General features: G+C 42.1%; 1 protein-coding gene across 1 annotated transcript in view; it reads left to right on the forward strand.

Annotated features, from left to right (window-relative positions):
- The window catches only part of LOC111076700 (nephrin-like), a 330,088-nt gene that overhangs the window by 139,607 nt on the left and 166,771 nt on the right, over positions 1-23,710 (forward strand). The window contains exons 6-7 of the mRNA XM_041593725.1: positions 21,582-21,752; positions 23,189-23,311. Coding sequence (XP_041449659.1) covers positions 21,582-21,752; positions 23,189-23,311 — 294 coding nt within the window. The remainder of the gene's footprint in view (positions 1-21,581; positions 21,753-23,188; positions 23,312-23,710) is intronic.

Below are 23,710 nucleotides of genomic sequence, written 5' to 3' on the forward strand. Positions count from 1 at the left end.
CCAGCTCTGTTTTTTGAGGGTTGACCCCCAAACCGTTCTGGCGTGCCCAGCTGGGGTGGGTGGTGCCCAGTGCGGATTCCAGAAGGTCACTGATTGTGGGCAGAAATTTACCCGTTACTAGTACTACTAGATCATCCGCATAGGCCGTGACCTTATATCCGCTCCTCCCCAGCTGAAGGAGGTCGTTGAGGACAAGGTTCCACAGGAGAGGGGATATAACTCCTCCCTGCGGAGTGCCTCGTGTAACCGTCCTTCTTGACGAGGAGTAAACCAGGTTGGCGCTTATCGTTCTGCTCCTCCTCCTTTCTAGCCATCTGGTTACCGTCGGGTGTGTGCCAATCCTGGCCAGTGCGGCCGTTATTGACTCGATCCTGACGTTGTTGAAGGCCCCCTCTATATCTAGGAAGGCCCCCAAGGCATATTCCTTATGGATTAGAGTCTTTTCGATATGCCCAACAACTTCGTGTAGTGCGGTCTCAACTGATCTACCTTTGAGGTAGAACACTTGCTTGTCTAGCTTGGTTCTAATATAAAGATCCATTAGTCGCTCCATCGTTTTAAGCAAAAATGACGACAGACTGATGGGTCTGTAGTCCTTTGGGGAGATGTGGTTTATCTTCCCGGCCTTGGGGATGAAGACCACTCTCACCTCCCTCCACCCATGGGGGACGTACCCAGTTAGGAGGCATCCTTCGAATATTTTCTTCAGCCATGGTAGTAGGTGCAGGCAAGTTGCTTGCAGCATGGCTGGTCGGATATCATCCGGTCCCGGTGACTTGTAGGGACTGAATGATTTAATGGCCCAGATAATCTTGTCTGGTGCCATTATATTTCGTATGAGATCCTCGATTTCCTCTCCTGGATGATCCTCAGTGTCGTTGGTGGCGTTGGATTCGTCACCGGTGAAATCTGAGCAACCTGGGAAGTGAGTACTCATGAGGAGCTCCAGGAATTCTGGCTGCTCTCTGCGAAGGTACCGTCCTGGCTTCGGAGCAGGCCTGGTGTAGTGGGAACCTTCGACAGTACACGTCGAAGCCTTGAGGCCTCAGTGGTACCATCTATAGTATCGCAGAATGTTGCCCATGACTCCCTTTTCACCTTCATACAGATGTTCTTGTAGGTATTGAAGCTGCGGCGATAATCGTCCCAGCTTTCTTGCGTGTTTGCCACTTTTGCTTTGTTGAAGAGTCTCCTGGATTCCTTCCTGACTTCGCTCAGCTCCCGTGTCCTCCACGGGTTGTGATTGGTCTTTGGGGGTCGGCTGATCGGGAAGGATCTGAGAAACGCCTTCTGTAAAGCATTGGTGACGTTCTGCGTAGCTTCCGTTTGAAGTATGTCCCCTTCCGGTGGGCAGCACCTTCTGTACGGTTGCGGAGAAGCGGTTCCAGTCTGTCCGCCTGGGATTGCGGTAGGCCTTGGGCCTCTTCTTGTTCCTAGTGCCACCGTTAGGTCCGGAGTGCTGTTCCTGGAAGAAAACAGAACATTAAGCTCGTTCCTTAGCACGATACAGGTTCTTGGCTTACCCGCGGGGTGTGGCGTGAGAAGGCGGTATCCGCGACCGTTCAGTCCCCGAAGCCTTTCACTTACGATCCAGGGCTCTTGGATGAGGGCCACGTCCACTGCCTTCTCCTCCATAAACCGCAGTAGGTCCGCCTATGGTACACTTGAGTGATGCAGATTAATCGGCACCACACTCATGCTATTCAGCGGACATGGGGTGTCGCGGTACTGCTACCGCCAGGGTGCCCATACCGAAAGATATGCGGCAGTCCGTTGCAAGTAGGTTGGGCAAGGCTTTCCTGGTCGCCCTTGGCCCTTGGTCCAGTCAGATGTCTCCAGGATTCGGTTCTGTGCCTTGATCAGAACGAGTGTGTCCTCATCCGCCTTGATTGGGAGAGGAATCCACACCTTCATGATCGTTCTCCTGGGAATATGCTCCGTGAGGACCACGCAGAGTGACGCTCCTGGCCCAAGTTCACCAAAACCTTGGACTGTGGTTTTGAGAAACTCGAGAGTTTCTGCATTGTTACAGGCCACTGCCTTGGCTCCCTTATACCACTTGATACCCTTGAACTCGCAGACAAACGGGTTATCTGCGCGCACAATGGCATCCTTCATGTCGGTCAGGATCTCTGATTCTGCCTTCAGCCAGTTGACGCCCGAAAGCTTCCACTCTGGGTGACTTTGGTCGATGATGGCTACCTGCAGCTCGGCCGGCGATCCTAGGCTGGCCAGAATGTCCTCTGGTTTCGCCTTCTTCGGCTCGGAAGCTTTTGTGGAGTCGTCTGTCCTTTGCCGCTTGGCTTTCGACCAGTTGGTTCCACCGGTGCCTTCTGTACAGAAGGCGTTGGTGGTGCCTTGGCGCTCGCCGTGTTCTGCGTCGGAGGTGTAGCATTCCCCCTCTGCTTCCCGGACACCTTTTTCCCCTTTCTCCCTCGCGCGTTCGCAGACGTTGACTTTGAGGGTTGGTCCACCTTCGTCTTCGTGCCAGCTGATGCTGACGCTGAAGTCGACGGTTTGTGGTCCTCAGCCACCGCCGCGTGTGCGCTTGGGCGGGGCCTGGTCTCCGCTCTCCTACCAGCGTTAAGCCGCTCGTACCTTGAGGCTCCTTTCCCTCGCGGTCAGCGTATCGGGTGGTCGTTGGCTTATACCACGAAGGTATTTTACCGATGCCCTGTATCCCGACAGCCGCTTGCGTAGGGTCTTAGCCTCCGTCTTCTCGTCCGTCACAGTTGGTGGACCCGAGTCGACCTGGATGTTGGGAGCCGTGACTTGTGGCTCCGCCTTCTGCGGCTCCTCGTTGTATCCGAGTCAAGAGAAGGATGTAGCCAACTCCGACACTGAGGGACCAGTGAGGACGAAGCTTCTGTCTGTGGTTCCCGGTTCCAGGTCCTCTATCGTCCCTTTCTGTCTGCGGTTCCTTTTGTTGCTTTTGGCATTACACGATTTGGCAGCCAAGCACTCCACTGCCATTTCGGGTTTCCTGCAGTCACAGGATATCGATTCCAGGGGGCCTGCGCTCGCACCCCCAATCACCGCCGGTACTGGGTCTCCGACTCCCTGCACCTGAACTGTTCTTGCGTTATCAGACATTTCTCCATAACTTAAGCGTTTTATCCCTACCGCCAGGGTGAACTACTTTTGGCTTCGGCGCTCCCCCATGACCTGCCCGGCTTGGGTGGCCCTTCTGGTAGCATACGCTACCTCCGTTCTAGCCATGGCTCGTCACAAACGGCGAAGGGTCAGCGCATCCACGCTGGCGGGAGACAATAATCTAACTGATATACACAGAGCTAGCGAACCATGGCTCTAGCCACGGTTCTCAACAAATAGCGGTGTGTCAGCACCCCGGAAATAAAATAGTCTTAAGCAACGCTCACAATTAATTAAGAACTCTCGACCAACAACTCTACACATTTTTGTCCACACAACAATTTAAAACACCCCACCTCTTGGGACATTTCGCAATCGACGGCCTACATAAGAAATATCATTTGCGTTATTTCACAATAAGTCAAGCTAGCATAAAATTATCGACTTACCACTCAACTTCCGCGATGCAGAGTTAGCAACAACTCATTTCTTTTGAAAACCAAATACCCAATTCCCAACTGCACCTTCCGGGATGCAGCCTCAGCAAAAACACACTGCCGCACTAACAATTGTCAACGAAGCACCCAGCTTCGACCCACTTACTAGCCCCACACTTATTATCCAATAACCTTAAGTCAGCAAGAATTAATTATTTCCGGGTCTCAGGTGCGATCGCCAGCTGCATAAAAGGGCCAAGATCGGCCGAAAGAGGAGGCAGTCCATCAGCCCGAACACAAGACACTGCACAACGCAGTCCCTCAGTCACACACCCAAGACACTGCACAAGGCAGTCCCTCAGTCACACACCCAAGACACTGTACTACGCAGTCCCTCAGTCACACACCCAAGACACTGCACAAGGCAGTCCCTCAGTCACACACCCAAGACACTGTACTACGCAGTCCCTCAGTCACACACCCAAGACACTGCACAAGGCAGTCCCTCAGTCACACACCCAGGACACTGCACTACCCAGTCCACCGGCTCCTAGGCCAATTAATTAGATCCGCGAGTTAGGTCATTGTTAACAAACAAGAATTAAATAATAAAAGAACAAAGCAAAGAACACCAACAAAAACAACCAACCACGATTTCTCCGATCCAACAAAACCGTCGCCTCATCATTTCTCGCTGCCTACTACATTCTTTTACGAGCCAGCCCGACACCTGAAGTCACCTACAAACTACAAATTGTCTTGTAGCGGACCCTGGACAGACTGATGCTTACCTCAGCCTGAAATAGGACCCTCACAAGGTCTTCTGGATCATTGCTCAGAGGGCATAGTGGGCGAGAGTTTAAACAAGCCTCGATATGAGATAGCAGAGTAGCCAACATTTCATACGTAAGTGTACGAACTCCGATCGTCCTCTTCAGGTGGTAATTCATGCATTTAACACCCGCCTCCCACAGTCCTCCAAAATGTGGTGCAGAGGGAGGGTTCAAATGCCAAGTGATCCCATCATCTGTTAATTTTGAGAAAATAGTATTTTCGATGTACCGTCTGTATGCCAACTTATCAGCTTGCAGCTTTCGATTGGCGCCAACAAAATTCGTCCCACAGTCGCTATGTATGTGAGTGCATTTCCCACGTCGGCCAATTAATCGCTGAAGTGCTCCCATAAATGCGGTTGATGACAAGTCCCCCACGGGTTCCAAGTGGATGGCCTTGGTCACCAGACATATAAATACAGCGATGTAACCCTTGATTGCTGTCTGACCTCTTCCTTTAGAAGGGGATATGTTGAACGGTCCTGCGTAATCAACTCCGATGGATTCAAATGCTCTTTGTGGGCGAATCCAAACCGCTGGCAAATCTCCCATTTGCTGACAAGTGGTCTTCGGATTCAACCTGTAGCATACGAAACATTGGTGAATTTCCTTTCGTACAACATTTCGCCCGTTCAGTATCCAGAATCTTTTCCGTATATGGCTGAGTGTAATCGCAGCTCCCCCATTCAGAGTACTGGCGTGGCTAAAACGTATAAGCAACGTTGTTAGCGGATGCTTGTAGGGAAGAATATACGGATGTTTCTCCGTCTTCGACAGTAATGCGTCTCTTAATCGACCTCCAAGCCGAAGAACATTTTCCTCCAAAATAAGGATTAAGTGGCAGCAGCGAACTTTCTTTGGTTGCACCTTTCCCGTTCATTAACATGTTCCATTCCTTGGGAAAAGCTTCCAATTGACACATTCGGACTGCGCACGAGAGTCCTCCGCTTAGCTGTCTATACTGAGAAAGCCAGCCTTACGCTCATCCTTGTTAACACGGCAATTCCGTAAGAACCGATTCACATATGATATGACGCGGACTAGGCGTGTAAACGACGAACTGCTCTCCAGTAAGGAGGGGCAGGACTCGTCCGTGACCGATACAAAATTACACTCAACCTTCTTCATTTCGCTGCTCACTACTGTGTCCATTTCATGATATACTGCTGTGGTTGGCCATTCCGTTTCAGGCGATTGAAGCCATCGCGGCCCATGCCACCACAATTGGCAGGAAGCCGGGTTATGCTCCGAGGCAACGTGCCGCCATTGTTTCCCATCGGTTAGCTCCAAAATCTTGCTGATTCGGTTGGCAACGAACATCTTCCATCTCATAGCTCCTCCTCGAATCCAGCTCAGTCCGATCATTGAGTCCAGAAAACCGGTTCTGAAAAATCAATTGGGAGAGGTTTTTGATCCGTTAGATATTTGAATATTTTGACAGCCATAACTGCTGCACATAACTCGACTCGTGGTATTGTGAGCTGTGGCTTTATAGGCGACACCTTACATTTTGCTACCACCAACTCAACATGAAAAGATTCCTCTCCTTTTCGCATCCGCAAAGAGGCTGCTGCACCATATGCACTCATGGAGGCGTCACAAAATATGTGCAACTGCGGAATACCGCCTGAAAGTCCCCCCGATATATACCGTGGTATATGCACCATCGACAAATTTGGCAACTCCAGTGTAAATTTTTCTCCCATTCCTTTTGAATAGGTAGCGGAACATGGTCATCCCAATTAAGCTTCGTCTTCCATAAGGTCTGCCAACCCATTGGATCGAATAGCCTTGCAATCGTGGATAATATTTTTCTCTTCGTCGGTTTACCTGTCGGAATATCGAAGTTTAAATGAAATCGGAATTCGTATTCACTGGGGTTCCAATATAAGCCCAATGCACGTATCATTTCATCGCCCTGAAAATTTACCGGTCCCATTGTCTCCCGGTGCTCCAGAGGGATTCCGTCTAGCAAACGTTCCACTTTTCATCATCACGATGGCTTGAGTTTGAATATCCTTGGCATCAGCCAGACTATCCGCTCCTGATAAAACGTCATCCACATACATTTGACGTGTTAGTAAAACTGCAGCCAACGGGTAGTTATGAGTTTCATCCTGAGTCAATTGTTGCATTACCCTTATGGCCAAATATGGAGCACAGCTCATACCGAACATCACCGTGAAACATGCGTAATCCTCAATTTGATCGCTGTCATCCGGTTTCCACAGAATCCTTTGATATTGAGCATCCCTCTCATGGACCTTGATGCACCTGTACATCTTTTCGACATCTGCCATGAATGCGTATTTCAACGATCTCCAGTTAATCAACACGCTCGGTAGATCCCGATGCAGTTTTGGCCCTATTGCCAATACTTCATTTAACGCCATTCCATTGCTCGTTTTCATTGACCCATCAAATACAGCGCGCACCTTCGTTGTTGTCGAGGATTCCTTAATCACTGGATGGTGGGGTAAATAGCAATGTGTGGCTCCCCCCTTGGCCATCACTACACCTTGATCTCCAACGTCGCTCCACTGGGAGGAAGCCCTCTTCATTTGGCCTAGTTCCAAATATTCACGGATCGTTTGCGAATATATTTCCTTCAACTTGTCATCCTTCCTTAAACGGTTGTCCAGATGGCACAACCTCTTTAGAGCAGGCCGATATGACGCTCCAATCACTGAGCTAGGGTCCAATTTCGATAATAATGGGAGCCGCACTACATATTTCCCATACGAAAACCTTTTGTATGTTTTTAGAAAATGTTCCTCACACCATTGTTCTTCATTCGATAACCCTCCAGATTCCTGCTCACACTGCTCAAGCTCTCAAAACCGTCGGAACAACCCTTCCATGAAGGGTAGGTCCACGATGTATCTCGCTCAATTCATCATATATATCGCTACCTAGCAAAATATCCTTGGGGTACATAATAATTGGGGTCTGCTAAACATAGATGTTAGAAATGAGTCCATTTTTACATCAATATCCAACGATTCGGCATCCTCTTACTAACCTTCGGCAAAACACGCTGTGACATTGTACTTTACTTGCGGTTCAAACCGTAATCCGATTTTCAACAGAACTGAAGAGGATGCTTCCGTAATGCGCGCATTGGATAACCCGTTTACCTTTAGGTGAGTCGATACAAACGAAGCTTGCGATCCTTGGTCTAAAAATGCCCGAAATTGAAACGGAAACCCTTCTGATGACTCAATGGTGACCAACGCCGTAGGCAGCAGTACCTCATATTTTTGCATTCCTGGAGCGGGAGCACCATTTATGATATTCGACGTGATCTGCTGCACCTGATCCCCAGAATAACTTGCTTGCCGCTTCACATGGACAAGAGTGTGGTGTCGGTCTGAGCAAATCGAACAATTGTTTTTTTTTTTAGCCTGCACCTGCGAGACGGATGGCTTCTTCCCAAACAATTGAAACACAAGCGATGATTCATCACCGATGCCCGCCGGTCTGTTACATTCATGCCTCCAAATACCTTGCATTCGACTATGAAATGACCTTCAGTTCCACAGACTGCGCATTGATCCACCGATCGGGCAACAAATGAAGATTAAACATCCCTGCGTTTTACGCCGGACCCAGCAGCGCCTTTACTCACCTTGTTCGATGACAACACTCTGTCGTAACCTATAGACCTATCGTCCTATATTGACCGTCTAGCTGGGTAGACAGCTTCTCGAAAGTTGGTATTTCTTCGATTGAGCTATTGATTTTTCCCAATCCAATCGTATCTGCGCTGGCAGCTTCTTCGTTATCAAGTATACCAAAATGTGGCTTTGATGGGTGAGATCCACCCCCACCTTCTCCAGCGATTTAATGCACGAACGGCAAGTTTTCAAAAACCCTTTTAGCGACACAGGATCGTCGTTACGGACCATGGGCTGTTGCTCGATAACCTGCATATAATGCATATATTATCATACAATTTCAACAACGTTTGCCAAGCTACACTGTAATTAGATTCTACCAGAGTAAGGTCTTGTATGTCCCTTTTTTCTTCATCTGAAAGAGAGTCTTTGAGGTAGTGAAATCGATGCAAATCCGTGAGTCTAGGAAAATTATGGACCTTCAACAACGGCTGACCCGATATCACCAGTAGATTCAGCGGACCCATTTCGCTGCACTTCACCGGATGCGATGAGCGTTGATGCATGATATACTCTTCTTCAAACTGCCCTTCAAGATCCACCTCCAAATAATCCGGCTCACCAACTCATCCTCCGACCGTATCAGCTTACGATGATTAGCGCGAAATTCCGCATGTACCGTGGTCATAGCTTCCAATCTAGCCTACATATGCGCTTCAGATTGATTGGTCTCATCATTTTTTAACTTTTCCAACATACGCTTCACCGAGTCTACCAACGCAGCTTGCTCGCAAATTAATTCCACTACACTTTCGGCCATGATTCAACTCTCTATCACACAACAACTCACAACTGCGATAGCCTTGCGTAAATGAGCCTTCCACTGTTGAGGATGTCCAACGAAGATCAACGGTTTGTTTCCAGCCAGTCCCAAGCAAAGCAGTCCCGGGTTTCGGCACCAAAAAATTTTGCTTACGGCTGCGTCTTGACGGAGCCCCAATCTGCTGATGTAATGATGCGGCATACAAATTGGTATTACACCTGTGGCGGCAGTGGACGTTCCTTAGGGTTTCGGATTTGGTGGTCGCAGAGAAAGTTTTACGCGCGGATTTAAATAATTGCGAAGTGATTTATTATAGGTTAAAATTAAATTGCAAGATTTGGCACAGAGGGTGCGTTCTGCATTCCTGGACTGTCGCTCACAGACTGTCTCATCAGCTTGCTGTTCATTGCCGTCCATGTGGTTCTTGACCTTATGTAGTATACTAGTTCTAACTGCACTTTGCGACGCGACAATAGCGTACAAAAGCGCCGTATAAGAGCGTTACGAGCATATCGTTGACGTTTGCCGATCGCTGTAGCGCCCAAAGCATTTACGAAAGAGATGCACAAAGCATACTCCCAAAGCATGGGCGCAACGACATCTTGGCTGCTCTAACATTAAAAAGTTCCCCGGTAGAAAAATTGCACTGCCTAAACTGCCGATGCACTTTGGGTTAATGTTGGTAAGAATAATGGTCGTTTGTTATAAATTATGAATAATTTATGTTACAAAATCTCTTTTCATGTTCACACTTCAACAGGTGTTACAGGTGCAAGCGAAGGCAGAAAAGAAAAGCCTAGAGATTATGGACCGAAAAGCAACCCCTCCTCTCTACTCAAAACATTGAAAAGGCTACTGGATTGTTGTTGTTGACAAAAACGACTTCATCCACTTCGCAAGGGGTATTATTAGATATATTTACGACCGCCTATTAGGGACTATCAAACTCCCAGATTTCAACGTATGGATAGGTTAGGTAGGCTTAGTTTCTTGGATCTTCATAGCATTATTTCGTGCGTGAGAAACTTGATCGTTGCGATCGGATTGGTGCTATCTATACTATAAATTTGTAGAAAAAAAATCTGTGTGTAAGCAGCTATCTCCAAATTGCATGCTTTTTTTTAAATGATAGCTGGAGAATGTTCCTCAAAAATTAAAAATGAATCAAACAAAATCTTAAATTTGGTCTAAAAATGTGTGTTTGAACGCCTATTTCATTTCATTTTGTTTTATTCTGAAGAACAGAACATTTTATGATAGATTTTTTTTTAAGCCTTTTTGTAAAAAAATTATTTTCTAAAAAAGTAGCAATTTGTGTAAGTGTACTTGTTGCTTTTGAAAATGGGAAAACCAAACTATGTGGTTTTTTAAGTTAAATGTTGTTATAAGTTGTGCCTTCAAGGAGCCGTGAAAGTAGCCAAGACATTACACATCGCAATGAAAATAATCGTCTACGCACAGCAAGGTTCCGTTGAAATCATCGGAAATGACATCTTTTGGCGCCACAAATAGCATAAAAGACAACTTCACGCCAACGTTAAAAGTAATGAAATAGTTTTGTTTATTAAAATTGAATATTTATTCTCATTCTATAGTATATTTCAATTTACAACGAAGCATTGATCGCTATGGAAGACCTTTGCTTGATGATGTCAAGCAAAGCATTAGCTCAATTAGGTATGACAGAACCTAATCGTGAAATACACGACCTTTTCAAACAAAGAACTGAAGCGTGAATAACAGTATGATCATGCCGAGCTTAATTCGTTTGTGGAAAACAATGAGCCACAGTTAAATATCAATAAAAGAACGGTTTACGAACAAATATTGCGAGCTATCGAAGAACAACATGGTGGACTATTCTTTTTGGATGCAGCTGGAGGTACCGGAAAAACGTTTATCATTTCGATTATTTTAACTACCATTCGAGCATAAGGTAGAATCGCATTGGCTCTGGATTCGTCAGGCATCGCTGCCGCATTATTGGATGGTGGTCGCACGGCGCACTCTGCCCTTAAGTTTCCATTAAACACGCAAGCTGACGATATTCCTACGTGCAACAGTTCAAAAAGATCTGCAATGGTGAGAGTTCTGCAGCAATGCTCTCTTATTGTATGGGATGAGTACTATGGCCAACAAGAGGTCACTGGAAGCAATTAATCGTACTTTGAAAGATATTCGTGGAGATAATCAATTGTTTGGTGGTGCATTAATATTGTTAGCATGTGATTTCAGACAAACATTGCCTGTAGTCAAACTAGGAACTGCTGCTGATATATGAAAACATATAATTTGTGGAGCTCTGTGAAAACACTTAGATTGACTACAAATGTACGTGTTCAATTGCAAAACGATGCTTCATCAGATTTGTTTTCCAGACAACTGTTAGACATTGGTAATGGCATACTTCTCGTTGATAATTCTGGCTTCATAACGCTTCCAAATAATTTTTGCACTTTTGTGTCACTGAAGGAAGACTTGATTCACAGTGTGTTGCATGTTCCTCTTTTATGCGTGTTAGTGGCGGTATTTCCTCTAAAGGAGGAGCAGGAAGCGTAAAGCCTTGACCAGCCTTAAATGAACGAAAGAAACTTTCAGAGCCATTAAATGCATTAAGTAAGCAGTGAATCGCGCGGTTCTGCTAGTTTAGCTCGTCAGTGGCATCGTTCTCATCGATTTCCCTGTGTACAGACCCATATTAAGGAAATATCTATCTGCTCTACGATCTCACTCAGAGAACGCAGTAGGGTAGTTTTTAACAGGGCCGTCCATGCGCAACAGGGCTACAAAATAACAATGTATAGCTAGAGTTTTTAACAGCCGTTGAAACTCGTGTATAATAAAGAAAAAGTCGAGCGTTTCATTAGATAATGTTTCACAATTTATTCTTATTGGATAGGGAAGGTAGACGTCAGTATGATGACCGATTTAATAAAGAGATGCCATGGCTATGAAGATTATCTCTAGAATGACTACAAGGGCAGATGGGCCGACTTGCCAGCGCCCTATGCAGCATGTCTTGAAAGAGAGCCAAAAAGAGCGATAAAACGAGAGTAGCTCGGGGCAGATGCTAAGCCGAGCACACACGTCATATAGAACGCGAAAGACCAGCGGGATAGAAGTGAAAGAGCGGCCGCTGCCACAGCATAGGCTGATTAACTGATTAACTGATTACAGTGACCAGTGAAAATATTAAACATTAAATAATATTTAGGCTGCTTGACCAGATAAACAACTTATACAAAAATATGTACTTTTTTTTTTTTATATTAAATTTTATTCAACCGTATTGATTAGTTAAAAGAGTTAGTTGGCCTCCACGTCTGACACGGTTTAAAGCCACCTCATGTTTGTGTTCTTGAAAGACTTGATTAATTGTTTTAACTTTTAAATATGATGATTGGAAGTGTATGATGTATGATGCTTGATTTACAATTGGATATTTGCGAAGCGTGTGAATTCAACAATGTATTTGAGAGATGCGATAGGTTCTTTTTCAAAAAATCGATATATATATCAGTATAGGATTTGAGTACTGGAAAACGATTTCGTTCTTGAGAGTAAGCGGGACATTTGAAAATTATATGTGAAGTGTCTTCTGGTAGGTTGCAGGTATCACATAAATTGTTATTAATTACTTTCATTCTAGCATTCTTTCTGTCTATTCCGTGACCACTTAGCTGATTTGTTTGATTTCCAAATGGCTTAGATTTTTTTTTGTCTTAAACCATGGTTTGTCCCGTTTGTACGGAAATAAATTTGTATAACATTTATTTTTTTCCGTGGCGTAAGTAATACATTCTCTTTCCCAATCGTTTTCAGTTTTTATACACGTACTCAAAAAAGAGTTAAGGGGTGTATTAGATTTGTGGTAAAAGTGGATGTGTGTAACGCAGAGAAGGAAACGTTTCCGACCCCATAAAGTATATATATTCTTGATCAGCATCAATAGCCGAGTCGATATAGCCATGTCCGTCTGTCCGTCCGTCCGTCCGTCCGTCCGTCTGTCCGTCTTGATGAGCGCCTAGATCTCAGAGACTATAAGAGCTAGAGCAACCAAATTTTGTTTCCAGACTCATGTAATATCACACTGCTACAAGTGTATTTCAAAATTTCGCCCCGCCCCCTTCCGCCCCCATAAAGGACGAAAATCTGTGGCAGGCACAATTTTAAAGATACGATAAAACTAAAAACGCAGTATCGTAGAAAATGACCATATCTACCAGATTGCCGAATCTAAATCAGATCGGATCATAATTATAGCCAGAATGAAGAAATGAATTTTCTGTTGGTTCCCTCTCCTTCTCCAGCGCTGCTGACGCTTCTGATTCTCTTTCTCGCTCGCACACTCTGCCGCGTTCAGTGCGCGAGCAACCCCTAGCGGAGGAGATGTAGAATATATAAATATAAATGGTAAATTTACATTCAACATGTTAGATGTGGAATATACATTGTAGATGTAGATGTAGATAACAGATGTAACAAAAAAATCTAAAATTTTTTTTTTTTTAAATTCTAAAAATCATTAGCTCAAAAATGTATATACAGACTGAGTACGGGTATAAGTAGAGTCGCGTCCCCAGAATCGACTCACACGTTCCTTCTCGTTTGATTATAAATTTGTGTGAGGTCAGCGAGCAACAAAGAATGTGCCATTAATTTTAGCATTCTTTGCAGTAATATCAGCTAATTCGTTTTCTTTTATGTGTACATGGCTTGGAATGTAATGAAATTCCACTACGAGCAAACAGGGAGCGTTTTCAATTTTGTTTACTATTTCTTTGGCAATGTAATTATCTGGGTTGATCTTTTTTAAATTTAAAACCCCATTGAGACTATCAGTGAGGATTGCAGTTTTAAGAAAGTTTTCGGAGATGGCAAAGTCAATGGCCCTATTAATGGCTAAAAGCTCAGCTGTGAGTGACGATAACTTTTTGTTGGTAAAGAAACTTTTAACGGATCCTGATTCTTTATTGATAAAGCCACAACCCACGTAATTGTCTGTGACTGAACCATCCGTGAAGATTAAATTGAAGTGTTTAGATTTTAAATGATTTAATTTTTCTTGAGCTAACGAATTTATAAGAACATTACTTGCAGATCTTTTGTTTGGACATGAGCCCTTGAAAAAATCTGTGTCGGTTGAAATTTTGTTGTTAAAACTACGTACATCTGTGATCGGTACAATTGCATTCAAAATGTCTTTAAACTCGTCGTAGACTTTGACGTAGCTGGTATTCCTTGCCGCAAAATAACTGACCCAAAGCGATGACGCCGGAAAACCATTGGCAAAAACCGTAGCCAGCTCCTTTGCTGTAATAAACTTTAGCCTGTATTCAGGTAGAAGTTCAGATGGGTGGACTTTATTAGGCCTACTGCTCACCACAGATCACAAGGACTTTGATTTTTTTGATACCACATCAGAAATGTTGAAAATGAGCAACATCAGTATTCTAATTTGGAGCGTACAAAGGCTTTTGTAAAAATTTAAAGATTTGATTGGATGAACTCCAAAGTTACAGAGCATTTGTAAAAACATGTTATTCTTCTTTGAGGAGTTATTGACAGCAATTATTCTACCAAGGTAATTTACTTTACTTACCTCTTTTAGTGTTTTATTGTTATGTAATATATTTAATGGACGTCTTCTATAATTAAAATGAATTACGGTCGATATTGTCGAATTGAATCCTAAGTTATTACTTCTGCATACATTATTGAATTTATTTATTTTGTCTTTTAAAATGTTCTTAGCCAAATTAAAATCTTTTTGAACATTAAATATTTAGGCTGCTCGACCCGATAAACAACTTATAAAAAAATTAATTTTTGTTTTCACAATTGTAAAATCTAATTTGGTTAAAAATTAACTTTTAAACTGTAATGCATTGTATTGTATGTATGTAATGTATTGCATCAACAGATTTTTATCAACCAAAAAAAAAAAACAATATATATAAATATGATCAACTTTGAAAATTTATCATAAAGCTTCTAGACATCGTAGCACCATGTAGACGCACAGACTACCTTTTTGAAAGATTTTTCTTTCAAACACACTTTAGGGCAGTGTTTCAGGGTCACGGAGAGTCTCGCCAAGAGTTCGCAACAGACATAGAGCAACTCTAACGCCAGGTTACAATGATGCGAAAACCGATTTTCTGAGAGAAACAGTACGCACTCTCATTATATTTAACCGCTCACGTTTACAGCTGCTGGCTGAGTCTCCGAGGCGCAAGAAGTCTACTCCGCGGGCCTTGCAAGTGCCGACTGCCTCAAGTCCGCCGGAATCCGACCACACCTTCAGTGCAACAGTTGATTTGTTACTTCAATGGCAACGATCGCTGCTGGTGATGCAGATTCGGGAGCCGAATGCGTCACTTCGGAGAGTATGCAGTTAGAAATGTCACAGGTACAAGACTTGTGGTGCCAAAAACCACTGGTGGGAGTCCCACCAAGTTTTTGTATCTCGGCTTGGCACTGACCTTTTATATAACGATGTAACTACTTTTATTCAAAGCAAAATAAAAGCCGATGGCTTAAAGGTGGATAAGTTTAATTTCTCTTATACCAGGGAGATAGCTTCCTTAAAGATAAGCGTCTGCCCAACTCACTTCGAAACCAGTTGCTCTGCCAAATTTTAGCCGGAACACTTGGTTGTGAAAGAAAACAAGGGTAAGACTTCTCTGCCCCATAACTCTGCCTAGTAGTCAGGCCAGTGCTCCATCTCCACCCTCATCTTCCCTCTCTACTTCCACCCAACCAAAAAACTAGCTTCCTCTCTTTTAGTTACCTACAAGAATGATAGAGGCTTGCGTAGTATGCTCAGCACTCTTTTTCTTCAGAGTCTCGCATTCTCGTCCCACGTTATTGTGTTGGCTGGACGTTGATATGCAATGACTGCACCATCAAGTGGCCCATGCGACACCAAGTCGAAGCCTGTTACGCTCGGAACCCAGGCAGAAACGCAGCCCTCCTCCCACCCAACCGACCGAGGTGCGCTGCCGCATGACGAGCGTTGATATTATGTGGTAGAGGGAATTGAAGTCTGAGCAAAGTACCCTAAATGGTTTGTGCAAGGAATATGAATATGAATATGAATGAAGTTTCTAGTAGATCTAATAGGAATCGTAAAGTTTATGCGGCTCAACAAGTCAGAGCTATCTACGTCACCCTTGATCAGGTTGTGCATAAAAATCACACCAAGCATTTTTCTACGACTAACTAAGGTTGGAAGGTTTATCAAAAGCAATCTACGAGGGTAAGACGGCAGTCTCACACCTGCATCCCAGTTAAGGCCACGCAGAGCAAAAAGTAAAAAGTTTTTCTGGACTGATTCTATACGGTCCTGGTGTACTTTGTACTGGGGGCACCATACACAAGAGCCGTACTCTAAAATCGGACGAACAAGCGAGATGTAGAGAGTCTTCGTTATATACGGGTCGTCAAATTCCTTTGATCACCTCTTTATAAACCCAAGCACACCCATGGCCTTATTTACCATGGTAGAAATGTGTTTAGAAAACTTTAACTTTGGGTCAAATTTAACACCAAGATCATCAACCAAGGTAATTCTCTCAAGAGAACCACCGCAGAGGCTATAAGGAGCCAAAAGGGGGCTGGAGCGATGAAATGTCATTACTTTGCATTTCGAGGCATTTAGGTGTAACAAATTTGCACAACACCATGACTGAAAGTTATTGAGATCGGATTGCAAGCGAGAGTGAAATGAAATGTCCTTATACTGGACACAAAGTTAAACATCATCCGCATACATGAGTACTCGAGAGTTTGTTAATACTGAAGGCAGATCATTAATAAAGAGTGTGAATAGTAGGGGGCCTAGATGGCTGCCTTGTGGAACTCCAGAAGTAACCTTAACAGGTGAAGAGAAGGAGTTTTTGAAGAGGACTCTTTGAGACCTAGAACGAAGGTGGCTAGAAATCAATCTCAAAAGATTAGGCGGAAACCCTAAAAGGTCAAGTTTTTGTGCTAAAAGGGAATGGTTTACAGAGTCGAATGCTTTAGTAAAATCAGTGTAAATGACATCCGTCTGCAAGTTACCTTGAAAGCCTTTAATGATAAAAGAGGTAAACTTTAATAAATTTCTGGTTGTTGATCGTCGCCTTATAAATCCGTGCTGGGACGGAGATATAAGTGATTTGCAGAGATGTTGCAAATGCGGAGCTAAAATTTGTTCAAACATTTTAGGAATAGCGGATAACTTAGATATACCTCTATAATTATTTGCATCAGACTTGCTACCTTTCTTATGGAGCGGAATAATAAAAGATTCCTTCCAGATGGGGGGGAAGCATGAAGAGTTAATGGATAGGGTGAATAGTTTAAGCAAGGGTCCACACAGAGCGTCGGCACAGTACCTAAGTACACAGCCGGGAACTCCGTCGGGACCTGGGGAAAATACCGGCTTAACTAGTCGAAGATCATGAAGCAGTGAGCTTTCATTTAACAAGGGGCTGAAGATGCCATTCGATCTTGGTAAACTGTATGAATACGGCTGACCAGAGTAGCTTTCATGAGAATGTGTTGTTTGGAAAAATTTGGCAAAAAAAACGGCAATTGGTCATTGTTTGCTGATATTGCTGGGTGTGCGGACGTTCTACGCTTACTATTTACGAAGCTATAAAAGTGTTTAGGGTCCTGTGAAAATCGTATCCTGCCTCGAGATAGGTAGTTTTTATAGCATTGAGCGTTAAGAACGGAGAAATTTGACCGAGCTATAACATAGTGAGAAAAAGAAGAGGGAGAACGTACTTCTCGAAATTTTTTCTAAAGTCTTGATTTTAAGTTTTTTAGACTGGATAACTCTTTGGTAAACCAAGAAGGCTTTTCAGATCTAACCGGACAAGAAAGTGGGACACAAGAATCAAAAAATGTGTCAAGTACATTTTAAAAATGTTTGTGCCTTTCATAACGTCAGTGCACAAATACAGAGCGGACCAATCAAAATCGGATCGGGTTAAAAACGCTATGGTCGGATCCGAGACAAAGCACAGATCAAGCAATCGAACCAAGGAATGTTTCACATTGTTGACTTGAGACAGGGATAGGTCTAACAAGCCGTCGATAAAGTAATGTCGTGACATGTGCACAAGTTTATTAGACTCGTTTACCGAAGACCAAACAGTACCTGGCAAATTGAAATCATTTGGTCTTTATCTGATAGCGAGGAAGAAACAGTTTTTAAAGCGGACAGGTGATGCTCATATAGTAGAATATCCGAAGAAAGTGGAACATACGAGCAAGTAATGAAAATGAAAATGCCTGGGATAATCAGTTTTACGCACAGGAATTCCAGGTCCTCTGCAATGAGGACCCACCTACACGTCGAGACAATCGGTCATATCTAAAAATTGTGTACCGACCTGCCAAAATTCGGAACTAAGGAGGTCCGGCTTTAACCAGGTCTCGGTAAACACAATAACGTAAGACGAGAATGCGAGACTCTCCAGGAAAAGGGTGTTGAGCTTACTACGCAAGCCTCTAGCATTCTGGTATGTAACTTAAAGCGAGGAAATTCGTTTTTTGGATGGGTAGAAGTAAATTGGGAATGTGATTCTGGAGATGGAGCATCCACAATTTTGTAGAAATGAAAAACGCAGAGTAATACAAAATACAAGCCGCGACTTTTGCCCTTGCTCACCACGATCACGCTCATTTCCCCTGCGTTTTTTATAAACACGACTTTAACATTGTATCCAAGTCTAAGGCAAGATCTGTACAGAAAGATTAAGGTTAGTTCAAGTGGATTAATCCGTTGTTCGACCAAAGCTGTCCATAAATCCATCTCACCTTATTTTTCTGGAACACTTGATAAGGAATGTCCTCCTATTAATGCAGCTATAAATTGAATCTTAGCACTTTGTTGTTTCCACTTATTGTCTGGCACTCTATATACTTGTACTGTACGGTTAGTGGTAAAATATAAAATGGGGTGCATTTAATAAAAAAAATCGTACCGTTGGCATTCTTTGAACGATTTAATTTATTAGTAGCTTATTTTGTTAAGAATGGAAAATAAAACCATACCACACGAAAGACAATTTAAAAAAACAGCCAAAGTTGAAAAAACATTAAAAAAGGTAGAAAACTTCAACTTCGCTATATCTTCAGGTATATCCACGAATCAAAAGCCCTGTGAAAGGTGGTATCATTTTCTTGTCATAAATTATATATAATCTGGATCAGATCAAAATGAAACGCAGCGTCGTAGATTTCCGAATCTGGTTCAGATTGGATTATTATTACAGCCAGAATGAAGAAATTATTTTCAGTTGCTAACCCCAGCCCCTCCAGCGCTGCAGCCGCTACTAATTCTCTCTCTCGCTCACCTCACACACTCTGTCTTGCCTCGTTCAGTGTGTGACCTCTATCGGAGAACAAGTTAGAACGTCGTGTTGGTGTGAGAAGTGATGTAGAGGATGATGTAGCATCCTCCTGATGTAGCAAAAATATGTTAACTGATAAAATATTTTAAAATTCCACATAAATCACTAGACCACATATCACAATATAGAGACGCGGCCCACAAATTTAGGCAATTAACGTTCCAAACTGTAAAATGTGATTTTCAGACGGTTGCTCAAACAATTTTAACTTAGTCGTTTCTTCATAGATTTGTATTACCGAAAGTTTAAACGACGCCTAGTTAATGGACCTTCTCATAAAATATAGAAAAATAATGATAACATTTTTTTCAACAAAAAAGAAGTTACAAAAAAAAAAAAAACCGTCACAAAATTGATCTATTTTGTATTAAAATGCTTAGTATTTCCCTGACGGCAAGCGTAAACAACAAAATTGGGTCTAATTTATAGCTGCACTTATCAACTATTCTGAATTTCAAAGTTGACTAAAATCAGATATAAGTCACTTAAGTTATATGAAAAAAGAAGCGCTACCTCTGACGAAAAGTATACAAAATAATAGCAAAAAATTCGTTGAAAAAACCATAACTAATTTTTAAAAATGAATTCGCCCAAATCTTTCAGAAAAGGTCGTTTTGGTTTCTTGAGGAAAAAAGTTCGATTTAGTCGAGTAGTATAATTTGAACAAACAGAATATCTATGTTAAAAAATAATTGGACTGGACTTCTACGGTTTTCTAAAAGCACAGGGGAAAGGAGAGATAGAACTGAAAACATATGTTGTTAAAATGTGTCTCTATGGGAAAGAATATGTAAAAGTAATCCAAGACAGTGATTGCATTATAAAGGCAAACAAAGTTGTTAACTTATAGATGCTTCAAGTAAAACAAAACAGCTGTTTTGCTGCAATTAAAGTTTCGGCCTTCCATTGCAGTAGCGTTAGACAGGGGTACTAGTAAGAGTAAGCTTCAACCAAAAGGTATTCGATAGCAGGTAAAGGGTATCGACTGTATGGCTGTCATGCTCAAAGCAATTAGAGTATTTAGAGGCGACAGGTCGACTTTAACGAGCTCCAAACGACAAGAGCTCGTACGCAATCAAGTTTCCCATGAGTGAAGGTACCAGAAAGTTATTCCCAGCAGTATGGTATAACTTTGTAAAAAAAATTTTCCCAGTTTGCAGACTAAAGAGTGTGCGATTTATTCTAGCTCTAGCAGCGGAATTGAAATTATATTTTAACCAAATAGATGGATGCACGGCATACCTCAACAGTTGGCACAATTTGCATAAAAGAGTGTGTACGTTCTGGTAGTGAATGGAAAACCACGATTATAGTTTTTATACCCGTTCTTGAAGAGTTAAAGGGTATATAAGATTTGTGGCAAAAATATATGTGCGTTGTTTGTAGTGAAGAAGACCAGAGAATCTGACGACGGATTGACTGATATTGGCAAGGCGTTACCACTCGGAGTATCGCTTGATTCCACTGTTTGTAGATGGGAAGGAGACGTTGCACTTCATTTGGGTTGTAGGAGGTTGTTGTTTTTCTTATGCGGGATTTTCAGTCTTGAAGATTTGCTTAAGGGTTTGATGCCAAGAAACTGTGATTCTACGGCAAGGAGCTTCGATCCACTGAAAGTAGAGACACCGATAGAATAATTAAAAAAGAATGCATGCGAAGTCCACAGAGCGAGTGCAGCAGACCCACTTATGCTTTCCGGAGGGTATGTATACGATGCAACAGATGATGCGGTGAGCGGTGAGCAGCGAAGAATGATGATCCCTATCGGACTGGCTAAAACCAATAACAATTGCGTGCATAGAGCCAAAGCTTTAGCTGTACACACGTTCGGTTGCGGCCAAGAAATTTGTATAAGGTTAGAATCAATTAATGATTTCAGAAATACTGAATGTTTAAACAAATTGTTTATCAGGTATGTCGCAATTGAAATAGTATAACATAGACACTTGATATAATATTTGACCTACATATACTATATACCGATGCGAGCTGCAAACACGACCGGCTTAAGCAAGAGCCAGAAGGAAGTGTTTTTATTATTCATATTTAATTTGGTCTAAGTCGACCTTTCCATGGAATAATATACATATAATATAATATATAATGTATATGAAATCCCTAACTAAGCAGAATGGAAAAAATTTAAATGCAATAATATTTGCAGCGTATTAGCAAAATCTGTGTAAAAATAAAATAAAAACAAAATTTTATTATTCTTGCAATCGACAAAAACTTAAAATTTTTTCAACGTTTTATGAGTGATTAAATGAAAGAGAAGGAAGGTGAAGGAGAAGGTGAAGAAGGAATAAGGTGAAAAGTATTTTGGTAACAACTTTATACGTTTACCTTTTTTGTTTTTGATTTTTTAGATTCTCCTACGTGCTTGCAGAACCAGAAGAAAATCTATGGAATAGCAAAACACGAAGATGCAAAAATTACTTGTGTGGTCGATGCAAACCCACATGAAGTCGAATTTAGTTGGACATTTAATAATTCAGCGGAAAGTATTGACGTTGCTAAAAATCACATTATTCAATCTGGTAAGTTTTTCATAATCACAGATGCAAGCCGATAAACTATTGGAAATTCTGCGGTTTATTGGCGCGTACTGTACAATGGTATGTGGGACGTAAAAATGTTTCATGGGGAAATAGCAAAGTCGATATAGCCATGTCAAGAACATCTATACTTTATAGTGTCGGAAATCTAAAATACCCCTTAACTCTTGTAACACTGGTATGAAAAACGACAATTGGAAAAGAAAGGCACAGCATATGCTGCTAACGTGCATAATCATATGTATATGTTACCACAATGTTTTCTACAAAGGGCAGTGCAATTAGCGAACAATAGTATACATAGATTAACGTTAGGCTGCACTACTGGCCATGATTTATGGAATTTGTTGGCAAATATTGGGCTGTGAAATCCGCCAGAATGGTTTATAGAAAGCTATGGATAAGGGATATATGTTGGACCAATCTTCCAACCTTTACATACCGAGAGGTACCTCTGCTGCAATGTACAAAGTTCCTACATTCCTCGCAATTCGACAGTTTTTTTAACGGGAGATGGGGAGTTTGATCAAAGAGCGTAAAAGAAAAAGCTTTTTTGATTTTTATACCTGTACTCAAAAAAGAGTTAAGGGGTATATTAGATTTGTGGTAAAAGTGGATGTGTGTAACGCAGAGAAGGAAACGTTTCCGACCCTATAAAGTATATATATTCTTGATCAGCATCAATAGCCGAGTCGATAGAGCCATGTCTGTCTGTCCGTCTGTCCGTCTGTCCGTCTTGTTGAGCGCCTAGATCTCAGAGACTATAAGAGCTAGGGCAACCAAATTTGGTTTCCAGACTCATGTGATATCACACTGCTACAAGTGTATTTCAAAATTTGGCCCCGCCCCCTTCCGCCCCCAAAAATGACGAAAATCTGTGGCAGGCACATTTTTAAAGATACGATAAAACTAAAAACGCAGTATCGTAGAGAATGCCCATATCTACCAGATTGCCGAATCTGAACTAGATCGGATTATAATTATAGCCACAATGAAGAAATTAATTTTCTGTTGGTTCCCTCTCCTTCTCCAGCGCTGCTGACGATACTGATTCTCTTTCTCGCTCGCACACTCTGCCGCGTTCAGTGCGCGAGCAACCCCTAGCGGAGGAGATGTAGAATCTAAATGGTACATGTATAATGTACATGTTAGATGTGGAATATACATTGTAGATGTAGATACCAGATGTAGCAAAAAAATGTAATATGTAAAATTTTTTTTTTTAATTTTTTAATTCTAAAAAATCATAAGCTCAAAAATGTATATACTGACTGAGTACGGGTATAAGTAGAGTCGCGTCCCCAGAAGCGACTCACACGTTCCTTCTCGTTTATTTTGCATTAAGTTTCAGCTAAGTTAGGCAATTTAAATTAAATCTAATATGTTTTGAATTCAGCTAATAGGTTACATCTTTTTAGGCACATCATCCGTTGTAACATATACTCCAATAACTGAACTGGACTATGGTACACTTTTATGTGTTGCAACGAACAAAATCGGAAAGCAGCGAGTACCCTGCGTGTTTCACATTATTGCTGCAGGTAATTTTTTTCTTTAAACAATCATAGACTTACTATAAGGCCATATAAAACATCTATAAAATCTATACATGCTAAATTCCATTAAGGTAGATTTTTGTTAACTAAAAAATTGTATTTTTTGTTCTTTTTTTAGGGGTAGTGCTTTTTCTACATAACTTAAGTTTCTTACATCTGGCCAAAATGAATTCGAACACTTTGTAGTTTTAGCTGACACTAGTCGACACGACATTTCCGCTGTGGACCAACATAACTTTTTCTGATACATTTCGGGATCTAAATTTTTTGAAAGAATTATGGTTTTTTTTATAAATTACTTTTTTTTAAGAATATTTAAAAATCTGGTATTTTTTCCATGTTTTTTTTCAGAGGTAGTGCTTCTATTTTTCAAATAACTAAAGT

Source organism: Drosophila obscura, unplaced genomic scaffold (genome assembly GCF_018151105.1).
Source record: "Drosophila obscura isolate BZ-5 IFL unplaced genomic scaffold, ASM1815110v1 contig_198, whole genome shotgun sequence".
NCBI classification, from domain to species: domain Eukaryota; kingdom Metazoa; phylum Arthropoda; class Insecta; order Diptera; family Drosophilidae; genus Drosophila; species Drosophila obscura.